At 40.1% G+C, this 12,617-nt stretch overlaps 1 protein-coding gene across 1 annotated transcript in view; it reads left to right on the forward strand.

Moving 5' to 3' along the window:
- Nucleotides 1-12,617, forward strand: part of LOC120937870 (calpain-8-like) — a 107,138-nt gene that overhangs the window by 56,526 nt on the left and 37,995 nt on the right. Inside the window, exons 13-16 of the mRNA XM_040351396.1 lie at nucleotides 716-752; nucleotides 3,737-3,799; nucleotides 3,916-3,976; nucleotides 9,400-9,464. Of these exons, the coding sequence (XP_040207330.1) occupies nucleotides 716-752; nucleotides 3,737-3,799; nucleotides 3,916-3,976; nucleotides 9,400-9,464 (226 nt within the window). The remainder of the gene's footprint in view (nucleotides 1-715; nucleotides 753-3,736; nucleotides 3,800-3,915; nucleotides 3,977-9,399; nucleotides 9,465-12,617) is intronic.

Consider the following 12,617-nt stretch of genomic DNA (forward strand, 5'->3'; position numbering starts at 1 on the left):
CAAGCAATTTTCTTTCCTGTAGAGGAAAATCACATCATCTATGGCCAGCTTTAAGTGGAAGTAAAATACATTTTTGCACTTGTACCTACAGGTAAGCCTATAATAAGACTTACCTGTATTTAAAATTGCACTGTTTAGATATTCACACTGCATAAAGCCAGTGATGTCAACGGCGCATGCACTCTGAAGGGATGGCATACCCGTGCCTTTCCTTCAGACCCCCGTTCTGCGGTCTGTGACTACTGCATGCATGCACTGGAGTGACATTATCACGGTGCCACCAATCAGACGGCCGGAGCATGCAAACCTGAAAGGAAGTCCGGGTGAATATGGAAGCCCTCTCAGCGGTGACAGTGCGCTGCAGGAGGGCTTTGTTCTATGGTAAGTATTTCATAATATGCTAGTATGCGATGCATACTAGCACATTATGCCTTTACCTTGCAGGGTTTAATTTTTTATTTTTTTATTTTGCGATTTACTCCCACTTTAAGTTGGGGGAGATAACATTAATTTACAGGTTCCTTGTGCACAATTCGCATTGTATCTCATTACACTTCCAAACAACCTACATATTACAAAATGTTAGCTTTTCCATTTTACATTTTAGCAAACCTTTATGAAACTTGATTTTACAATGGATAGGTGTATCATAAAGGAAATCTGTCCTTATTCAGAAAATAGTGACACTTTTTTAAATGTATTTTATTTGTTTTAGTGAAACTGGCAATGTGGTGGAAGAAAATATCTATGAGGTAAATTCAAAGCTGTTCACAATTTTATATAATGTATATATGAGTCTTCAGCCTGTATTCCTTTTATGTCTTTCCAGACTTTTCTGAGATCATATTATTTCGTCATTATTAGTGTGTATATTTCACATTATCATTTGCAATATATTCAAACCCCAAAACAAAAAGCTTAGATGTGGTGGCTACATTAGTTTTCCAGTTTTCATTATTACCACCTGGTAATCCTGCCGGTAACAAACTTCCTGTTGTGGGGTGACCACACTCACCCCCTGTACTGCATCTATGGAGGTGAATCCTAGGATAGAATGTGTGTTAGGACTTCAGTACAACTCCCAATCTCCTCACCCTTATTACATATGGGGATGGGGGGTCTGTAGTCCACAGAAGATAGATGGGAAGACTGATCATTTTGAGATTTCAGTGTCACCCCCAGCAAGCTGAATTTCTATTGGGGTCAACAGATATTTTCTGTAGTTGAAAATAGTTTTAGCCTGTAAAAAAAAATGTAAGTGGTTATCCCCCCTCAGCCCTCCTAATACTTACCTGAGCCCCATCTCGATCCAGCGATGTTGCACGAGAACCTCAGACTCTCCCTCCTCATTGGCTGATACAGCAGTGGGCGCCATTGACTCCCACTGCTATCAATCAAAGTCAGTGAGCCAATGAGGAGATACAGGGGGTGGTGTCGAGCCACAGTTTTGTGTCTGAGTGGACACACACAGCAGAAGCTTGAGTCGGTTGCCCCCATAACAAGCTGCTTGCTGGGGAGGCACTCGGCAGGAGGGAGGGGCCAGAAGCATTGGCAAGGGACCCAAGGGCGGATCCAGAGTCTAGTCTCGGGAGGGGCACTGCCAGAAAATAAGTGTTGCTTACAGAACTCAAATAGGCGTCCGGTGTGTACTGCAATGTTGCAGTACCGCTAAAAAAAATCAATGATCGCCGCCATTACTAGTAAAAAATATTTAAATATAAATGCCATAAATCTATCCCATAGTTTGTAGACGATTGTCAGGGACTGCAGACGTGTACAAGGGATGGTCAGAGACTGCAGACGTGGTACAAGGGATGGTCATGGTACAAGGGATGGTCAGAGACTAGAGGCATGGTACAAGAGATCAATGCAGCCTCATCAGTGCCCATCATTGCAGCCTCACTGTACATATGAATGCAGCCCCACTGTATATATGAACGCAGCCCCACTTTTGTATATAAATGCAGCCCCACTTTTGTATATAAATGCAGCCCCACTTTTGTATATAAATGCAGTCCCACTTTTTTATATAAATTCAGTCCCACTTGTGTATATGAATGCAGCCCCACTTTTGTATATAAATTCAGTCCCACTTTTGTATATAAATTCAGTCCCACTTTTGTATATAAATTCAGTCCCACTTTTGTATATAAATGCAGTCCCACTTTTGTATATAAATGCAGCCCCACTTTTGTATCTAAATGCAGTCCCACTTTTTTATATAAATGCAGCCCCACTTGTGTATATCAATGCAGCCCCACTTTTGTATATAAATGCAGTTCCACTTTTGTATATAAATTCAGTCCCACTTTTGTATATTAATGCAGTCCCACTTTTGTATATGAATGCAGCCCCGCTGTATATATAAATGCAGCCCCACTTTTGTATATGAATGCAGCCCCACTTTTGTATATGAATGCAGTCCCACTTTTGTATATAAATGCAGCCCCACTTTTGTATATAAATGCAGTCCCACTTTTGTCTATGAATGCAGCCCCACTTTTGTCTATGAATGCAATCCCACTTTTGTCTATGAATGCAGTCCCACTTTTGTATATGAATGCAGCCCCACTTTGTATATTAATGCAGCCCCACTATGTATATGAATGCAGCCCCACTTTTGTATATTAATGCAGCCCCACTTTTGTCTATGAATGCAGTCCCACTTTGTCTATGAATGCAGTCCCACTTGTGTCTATGAATGCAGTGCCACTTTTGTATATACATGTAGTCCCACTTTTGTCTATGAATGCAGTCCCACTTTGTCTATGAATGCAGTCCCACTTTGTATATGAATGCAGCCCCACTTTGTATATGAATGCAGCCCCACTTTGTATATGAATGCAGCCCCACTTCGTATATTAATGCAGCCCCACTTTGTATATTAATGCAGCCCCACTTTTGTATATGAATGAAGCCCCACTGTGCATGGCACTCACCATGGCATTGCCTCGATCACACACAGCAGGTATCTGCTCTCCCGACGTGTGTCATGGAACAAACAGGAGCTGTAGGTCTGTGTTCGGCAGGGCAGTGTGCTCTAGCAAGGTCCCCCCCCTAGACGGGCTTGTGTGATAGACAAAACACTGATTCAATCAGTATTCCATCTACTATCACACAAGCAGGTCTAGCACAGGCAGCACAGCCGAACACAGACCCAGCTCTCACACACAGCGAGAGATGCCCGGTGTCATACACGCAGGAGAGAGGGGAGCGCTGCAGTCGGCTACAGCTCAAAGCAGCCTCAGGACAGGCAGCCTACCGGGCTGGGCCAGTCTGGCCCTGGTGATGAGAGAGAGAGAGTGAGAGACTCTGCAGCGGCAGCTGCAGGCACCGTAAAGCAGTTTTAAAAAAGCCAATGTGACATGATTGTCTCGGGGGGGGGGCAATTTCCCTGTTGCCCCCCCCCCCCCTGGATCCACCGTTGGAGGGACCCGAGAAGAGGAGGATCTTGGCTGCCCTGCACAAAACCATTACACAGAGCAGGTAAGTATAACATGTTTGTTATTTAAAAAAATAAATAAAGACTTTACTATCACTTTAATGCAGCCATCTAAGGACTACAGTACATTTTTATTTTTGGTTTAGATACCCTTCAATTGTTGTTTATTGTATACATTTTTCTTTCTTTCTGTTACATTTTTATTTCTAGAAGTATACAGAATATATCTATCAGTCTTAAAAATAGCTAATTAGTTTGAATAAAAATTAAATAATAATATTTTATTTTGTGAAGCCTTTATCAAATTCTGCCCCAGAAGTGGAGCCTCAGAACGGGTGTGAAGAATCGGATGAAGAGGTAACTGACATCCTAATTATAGACAGATTACACATTGTATAGTTATTATTAGTGCAATAAATGTAAAGAATTACTTTTTTTCCTGCTTGTTTCATTGTTTCCCATCATGTTTGCAGCAGAGAGAGGAGTTCGATGTAGAAGACCTGAGTCGGGCTTTGAAGAAGAAGCTGTCAAAGTGTAAGTTGAAAATTCTTCCCACACTACATCAGAACAAACGCACACAATTGCTGAATTAGAATTTTTTGAAATTTTTATTTTTTGCATCTCATTTATTACATCCTCAAAGTATATTGAAGAGCCCTGGGGCCATCATAAAAAAAAATACAAAATTCTGTGTTTCAAAGACAGAATTCTGAGTTTCAAAGTCAGAATTCTGAGATTAAATCTCTGAATTCTGAGTTTCAAAGTCAGAATTCTGAGATTTAAAGTCAGAATTCTGAGTTTCCCAAAGTCAGAATTCTGAGTTTCAAAGTCAGAATTCTGAGATTAAATCTCAGAATTCTGAGTTTCTAAATATAGTAGTCTATATTAGGAGGATTTTAGGAGCAATTAGCAATAATGTAGTAACACCCATAGACCATCATCCTGCAGACATACAAGTCTTGTGCTCTATATATAGATCTGTAAATCTATCTTAGTTACAGCATACAGTATGGGAAAGCAGGCAGTGCTGGGCTCTCTGGTTCCTCTACTGTATTAATAGTTCCTCAGTTTGCAGTCATTTGCTCTAACATAAAGAGAGATGCTGAAAACGAGTGTATTGTGTCTGTGTGTGTGTGTGTGTGGGGGGGGGGGGGGGGGTGATAACACAGCTTCCATAGATAACAGAACACAATGGCCAGCACAGCTCTGCACTCCAACTTTTAGGAAACATTGCACTGCCGCCCCAGCATGAGGGAATTGTGAGCACAATGCATAGAACCCAACTGTCCCTGATTTCGAGGGACTGTCCCTGATTTGGAGCAATGTCCCTCTGTCCCTCATTCTCCTCATTTGTCCCTCATTTTGGTCTGATCTATATAGTTGTATATAAAATGCACTGTTTATCTATCAAAAAGTGTTTCCCAGCGCTAAACCTTTCATCTGATTGCTAAATTGCTGTGTTTGCAAATTCTAAAAGCCAATATAAAGGAAAAGTAGTGGTAAAAAAAGCACTTGTGGGTTTAACCAATCTTGTTTTTTTGTATAATTCTCCTTTAAGGGGGCGTGGCAAGGGGTGTGTCCTATGCCTGCATACTCTTGCTGATTGGTGTCCCTCATTCCCATCTCAAAAAGTTGGGAGGTATGGCAATGTGTGTCTATGATCATAAAAGATTGATCATAGCAATTACATGTCTGGACTAGTTGTTGCAGAGAATGAACCCCATATTAAACCTAAAAAACAATACAGTTGTATGACTTTCAGAAATACCTCACTGCTTAGAATAACAGACTTTAGTTTGATATTTTGTGGGTTCGAATCCAGGAGAGAGCACAATTTTTTTTAAGTTATATATACATATTATTTTATACATTGCTCTTACATTAAATAGGGATGTCCCAATACCAATATTAGTAAATCAATATATTGAAAATGTATATGTCTTAAAAAAATTAAGCTCTGAGCTGGTTTCGAACCCAAAACTTATACTGATATAAGTCTGTTCCTCTAACCATTGTGCTATTGCCCAAGTGATGAAACTGTAAGGCTGCTTTCACTTTGGACAGCGGAGGTGCGGTGATGGTATAGCCGTGCAATTTTTAGCGCCGCTATACCGTCATATTTAGCGCAATATTCAGTCGCTAGCGGTGAGGTTTTAACCCCCGCTAGCGGCTGAAAAGGGTCAATACCGCCCGCAATGCGCCTCTGCAGAGGCGCATTGCGGGCGGTATCACCGCGGTTTCCCATTGATTTCAATGGGAAGGCGTGGTATTGGAGTGGTAAACACCCCGCTCCTATACCGCTCCAAAGATGCGGCTAGCAGGACTTTTGGAGCGGTCCTGCTAGGGCCTTCGGGCTTTCACATTGAAGCCTGCAGGGCAAGATTTATTCATGCGGTATAGCAGCGCTATTTCTAGCGCTGTACTGCATGAATAACGCCTCAATGTGAAAGGGGCCTAATGTTTTTTTTATGTTTAATATGAGGTTCATTCTCTGCAAGAATTAGTCCAGGCATCTAATTGCTATGATCAATCCCTTATGACCATAGACACACTATTGTCCTTTTGCCTTCTAGCCATTCACAATTCTCTCATGTTGGGGCGACAGTGCAATGTTTCCTAAAAGTTGGGGTGCAGAGCTGCGCTGGCCATTGTGTTCTGTTATCTATGGAAGCTGTGTCATCACTCCCCCCCCCCCCCCCCACTCACACACAGAATACACTCGTTTTCAGCATGACTTTTTATGTTAAAGCAAATGACAGCAAACATATATAGAGCAAAAGACTTGTATGTCTGCAGGATGATGGTCTATGGGTGTTACTACTTAATTGCTCCTAAAATCCTCCTAATAGAGACTACTATATTCAGAAACTCAGAATTCTGACATTTAATCTCAGAATTCTGACATTTAATCTCAGAATTCTAACATTTAATCTCAGAATTCTGACTTTGAAACTCAGAATTCTGCAATTGAAACTCAGAATTCTGACTTTTAATCGCAGAATTCTGACTTTAAAACTCAGAATTCTGACTTTGAATCTCAGAATTCTGAGATTGAAACTCAGAATTCTGATTTTTATTCTCAGAATTCTGACTTTGAAACTCAGAATTCTGATTTTTAATCTCAGAATTCTGAGATTAAGCCCAGGTTCACACTGGGTACGATTTGCTTTGATTTGAGATGCGATTTCACAAGTGAAATCGCATCTCAAATCGGCGGCATTTGCCGGCAATTGTCGGCAATGACACCGTCCTAATCGGTGCGATGACGCATCTGCGGCGCTGCACCGATTTCAAAAAGTAGTTCCTGTACTACTTTTTGCGATTTCGGGACGTGATTTACAGAAACCTGCACAGATGTCTCTTAAATCGCGGCCGAAATCGGGACTGCCAGCGGGAGTGAAGCCGTGCAAGTTCAGCTGAACTCGCACGGCTTCACTCCCGCAGCCCAGTGTGAAATAGGGCTAAAAGTCAGAATTCTGAGTTTCAAAGTCAGAATTCTGAGTTTCAAAGTCAGAATTCTGAGATTAAATCTGAGGCCCCGTACACACGTCCGAGAAACTCGACGGGCAAAACAAATCTTTTTGCTCGTCGAGTTCCTTGTGAAGCCGCCGAGGATCTCGGCGAGCCAAGTTTCCCCATTGACTAACGAGGAAATAGAGAACATGTTCTCTATTTGGCTCAACGAGTTCTTCGTCAGTTTTCCTCGGCCAAAAGTGTACACGCGGCCGGTTTCCTCGGCAGAATACGGCTCCCATCGAGTTTCTGGCTGAATTCTGCCGAGAAACTCAGTCGTGTGTACGGGGCCTCAGAATTAAGAGTTTCAAAGTCAGAATTCTGACATTTAATCTTAGAATTCTGACTTTGAAACTTAGAATTCTGACTTTGAAACTCAGAATTCTGAGATTTATTCTCAGAATTCTGACTTTGAAACTTAAAATTCTGACTTTGAAACTCAGAATTCTGAGTTTCAATCTTAGAATTCTGACTCTAAATCTCAAAATTCTGATTTTGAAACACAGAATTCTGTCTTTTAATCTCAGAATTCTGACTGTGAAACTCAGAATTTAGTATTTTTTTTTTTTTATGATGGCCCCAGGGCTCTTCCATACAAAGTATCACAAACAAATTCACACTAGAACATTATCAATATGAACACATATGCATCTATATGTAAAATTGTGGGTATATTTCTACCCTATCAGAGGAAGAAAAAAAATAAGGGCTCACTTGGCAGGATCAACAGGTAATACACTTTACAGGATAGAAGGGGAGCCCAGATAAACAAAAACTGTTGTTAATGTTACTGAAAGACTGAATCATATATATGCCATTTTTTTATTTTGACCAGAGGTCCACTTCAACCACGTCAGCCCCGGAATGATTTGCCCCCTTAATGACCAGGCCATTTTTTGCAATACGGCACTGCATCGCTTTAACTGACAATTGCGCGGTCGTACGACGTGGTACCCAAACAAGATTAACATCCTTTTTCCCCCACAAATAGAGCTTTCTCTTGGTGGTATTTGATTATCTCTGCGGTTTTTATTTTTTTTGCTATAAACAAAAAAAGAGCATCAATTTTTTTTATAAAACAATATTTATAAATTTTTGCTATAATAAATTTCCCCTAAATATAAAAAAAAATCTTCATTAGTTTAGGCCGATATGTATTCTACATATTTTTGTTTAAAGAATTCTCAATAAGCGTATATTGATTGGTTTGCGCACAAGTTAGAGCGTCTACAAAATAAGGGATAGATTTATGTCATTTTTGTTTTAAATTTTTTACTACTAATGGCGGTGATATGCGATTTTTATCGGGACTGGAACATTGCGACGGACAAATCGGACACTTTTGAGACATTTTGGGACCATTGACATTTAAACAGCGAACAGAGCTATAAAAATGCACTGATTGCTATATAAATGTCACTGACAGGGAAGGTGTTAACACTGATCAACGGGGTTAAATACTTAGTAGGAGCACACAATCTGTCCTCCCTTGACAGAATGGGGATGTGTGTGTTTGCACACACACATCCTGTTCTGGCTCTCATGCCCGTGATCGCGCGTGGCTGTCGGTCATCGCGACCACCGGCCACGCGCATCAGGCGTGCACTCAAGCCTGCTAATAGCTGTCTAAAGGGCCAATGTACAGCTATGGTGGTAGAGCCTGAGGCTCTAATTGGCTTGAAAAAGGTTGGGCTCTGTGCCCCCGAACCCACCCACTTGTGACTCTAGCGAATCAATATTCCCCAATCAGGACAGGAGGCGGATCAGGTTGGCGGGGAGGAGAAGCCGAGCGCCGCGACCGTGGAGGGGTGAGTGCGGACCTGGGGGGGGGGTTTGTTTGCTATTATTAATGTTATTAATAATACAAATTATTATTGTATTCAGGCCACTGCTTTGTCGCTATAGGTTCAGGTGGTGGAGAGTATACTCCATAACAAACCACAATTACTAAACTCACCCTGTGTATGCTAGAGCCTGTTCTTCTGTAGTCACTCTTCCTGTCCTGGGGTGGCAATGTTGCTCCTCCATAGATACAGTGCAGTAAGTGAGCGTTGTCACACTAGGACAGAAAGTGTGCTATTGCACAAATCGCCAGGTGGAAATGAATAAAAAAAAAATCTGGAAATAAACACAGCCATCACATCTAAGGACAACTGGTAAGCTGAAATAAATTAAATTTCTGCTCTTGGGGTGAGATATGTTTTAACTATTTTTCTGGAAGATGTGACTCTTTCATTGAAGCCATTATATGAGATCGTATTAGGGGGTACAATGCACAAGCTGCAGGTTACAAAGTTCTGAGCATCAGTCCTGCACCTAATCCACATCTGATCCAAAGTCTACAACTACCCGTACACAATTAATAATCAAATAATAGGGCTGTTAAATTTAACATTTAAATTAGATTTTTAAAATATGTAACTTTGTTACCTTTCCCTTTACAGATACAGATATTAAATCTGATGGATTTGGCCTGAGGACATGCAGAGAATGGATTAATCTAATGGATGTATCCTTTCAAAAAATGAATAGAATATTATAGAATAATACTATTCATACTGTATAAAGATGATGTGTAGATTCATAAATACCCTGCATTGGGACTCTGTGCAGTGCTGAACAAGTTGTGTGTTTGTGTGTGGGGGGTGCAAAGTCTGGGATTTAATTTACAGACAGAATGAATGGATTTATAATTCACCTTTAATCTCACTTACGGAAACAAATTTTTTTATTCATGGGAAAGGGTTTCGGTGGGAAAATAAAAGAGGGGCAGCACAAGTAAAGGACATCACAGAACAGGGAAAGATAAAAACACTCTTGGAGATAAAAGAAAAAAATAGGTGGGATATCAACGAATGGGAATATTTACAATTAAAACATCTGGTAAACTCAATACCCTCACCTATACAGTGGGGATCGAAAGTTTGGGCACCCCAGGTAAAAATGTGTATTAATGTGCATAACGAAGCCAAGGAAAGATGGAAAAATTAAATTACAAATTAGACATTCTTATAATATGTCAAAAAAGTTAGATTTTATTTCCCTCATTTACACTTTCAAAATTACAGAAAACAAAAAAATGGCATCTGCAAAAGTTTGGGCACCCTGCAGAGTTAATATCTTGTACTGCCCCCTTTGGCAAGTATCACAGCTTGTAAACGCTTGTAAGAGTCTTTCAATTCTTGTTTGAGGTATCTTTGCCCATTCTTCCTTTCAAAAGTCTTCCAGTTCTTTAAGATCTCTGGGCTGTCTGTCGCGCACTGCTCTTTTAAGGTCTATCCATAGATTTTCAATTATGTTGAGGTCAGGAGATTGTGAAGGCCATGGCAAAACCTTCAGTTTACGCCTCTTGATGTAATCCCCCGTGGATTTTGAGGTGTGTTTAGGATCATTATCCATTTGTAGAAGCCATCCTCTCTTTAACTTCAGCTTTTTCACAGATGGCATCAAGTTACCATCCAAAATTTGCTGAAATTGTATTGAATCCATTTTTCCTTCTACTCGTGAAATGTTCCCTGTGCCACTGGCTGCAATACAACCCCAAAGCATGATTGATCCACCCCCATGCTTAACAGTTGGACAGAGGTTCTTTTCATTCAATTCTGTGCCCTTTCTTCTCCAAACGTACCTTTGCTCATTCCGGCCAAAAAGTTTTATTTTAACCTCATCGGTCTACAGAACTTGTTTCCAAAATGCATCAGGCTTGTCTATATGTTCATTTGCAAAGTTCAAACGCTGATTTTTGTGGTGAGGACGTAGAAGAGGTTTTCTTCTGATGACTCTTCCATGAAGACCATATTTGTACAAGTATCTCTTTATAGTGGAATAGTGTACCACAACTCCAGTGTCTGCCAGATCTTTCTCGGGGGATCGTGCAGTCAAACGTGGGTTTTCAGTTGCTTTTCTCACAATCCTGCGAGCTGTTCTGTCTGATATTTTTCTTGGTCTTCCAGATATTGCTTTAACTTCCACTGTTCCTGATGACTGCCATTTCTTAATTACATTCCGAACAGAGGATATTGACATCTGAAAACGCTTTGCTATCTTCTTATAGCCTTCTCCAGCTTTGTGAGCGTCAGCTATTTTCAGTTTCAGTTTTCTAGACAACTGCTTAGAAGAACCCATGGTGCTGATTGTTGGGGCAAGGTCAGATGAGTGTGGGCATTTAAAACCTTTGAGATTGACATCACCTGGTCTTCCCAGACGATGATTGAGAACAATCCATGACACTGGCAGGTCTCAGCTTTGCAAAGGGGGCAGTGCATGCTTTAAATTCTGCAGGGTGCCCAAACCTTTGCAGACGCCATTTTTTTGTTTTCTGTAATTTTGAAAGTGTAAATAATGGAAATAAAATCTAACTTTTTTTAACATATTATAAGAATGTCTAATCTGTAATTTGATGTCTTTTGGAGATTTTTCCATCTTTCCTTGGCTTCGTTATGCACATTAATACAAATTTTTACCTGGGGTGCCCAAACTTTCGACCCCCACTGTAAGAGATGAAAACGAATTAACAGCACTAGAAAAATTATGTTCTACACAAACCCCACTAAGGCATGTGATATCAAGAGTATATCAAATTCTGACAGAAACAGAGCTACAATGAAAACCCTATTTTATAGAGAAGTGGGAAAAAGAAATAAACAATAAATTTGAGGATCAACAAGTCGAAAGAATAATAGCATCCGTACATAACACTGCAACCGATATGAATACAATTGAAATGATCCATAAATGCATTTCGAGATGGCATAGGACGCCTGAAGTGATTCATAGATACAGTAAAGACAAAACCCCATTGTGTTGGAGAGAATGTGGACAGATTGAAACAACTACACATATATGGTGGGACTGTCCAAAAATAAAGGAATACTGGCAGGAAATCCGGGATTACGTGGAAGTAATAACTGGAGAAAAGATATCTAATAGCATACAAGCGTGTGTGTTTCACGAATCAACGGAATCAAAAATAAGTTAAAGGAAAACATTAATTCCACCATTGATAAATGCTGCAAAAGGACTAATACCAAAAAACTGGCTAAGTACAAAAAAACAGATATAAAAGAATGGTTCGAAAGAGTGGGAAACTATAACAAAATGGAATACCTATGCAGTAGTGACGCTGGTCAACTCACAACATATAATAAAAAATGGAGACAGTGGAAAGATTTTAAATCATCGGAAGAATACCTGGGAAAAATAATAGAGGACAATAATAGATGAAAGAAGACAAAAAGGAAGGAACAAACCATTAGGGGACAGGGGTGGGTATGGTTTTATAATTAAATTTGATAGATAAAGTAATAAATAGCAGGGAGGGGGGAAAGGGAAGGAAAAAAAAAAGGAAAAAATATATATAATGAAGTAAAAGATATATGTATAAAAATCAACCTTTGGGAAACCACAAATGATGCAAAACCGAAGAAGAGACGATACTAATGAATGAATGAAATCATGGGCAAGTCTCTTGCTGTGGTTGAGTCTGAAGTTGTTATAAAAAAAAAAAAAAATTTTGAATACAAAAATTAATTTGAATCTAAATTTGAACATGGAATCGAATTCAAATAAAAAAAAAAACTAGAAGGCACGCCCAAACACGCAGGGAGACTTGTAGGCATCATTTTTACGGCAGCCAGAATATCAATTTCCAGATCATGGAAGA

This window comes from Rana temporaria, chromosome 4 (genome assembly GCF_905171775.1).
Source record: "Rana temporaria chromosome 4, aRanTem1.1, whole genome shotgun sequence".
NCBI lineage: Eukaryota > Metazoa > Chordata > Amphibia > Anura > Ranidae > Rana > Rana temporaria.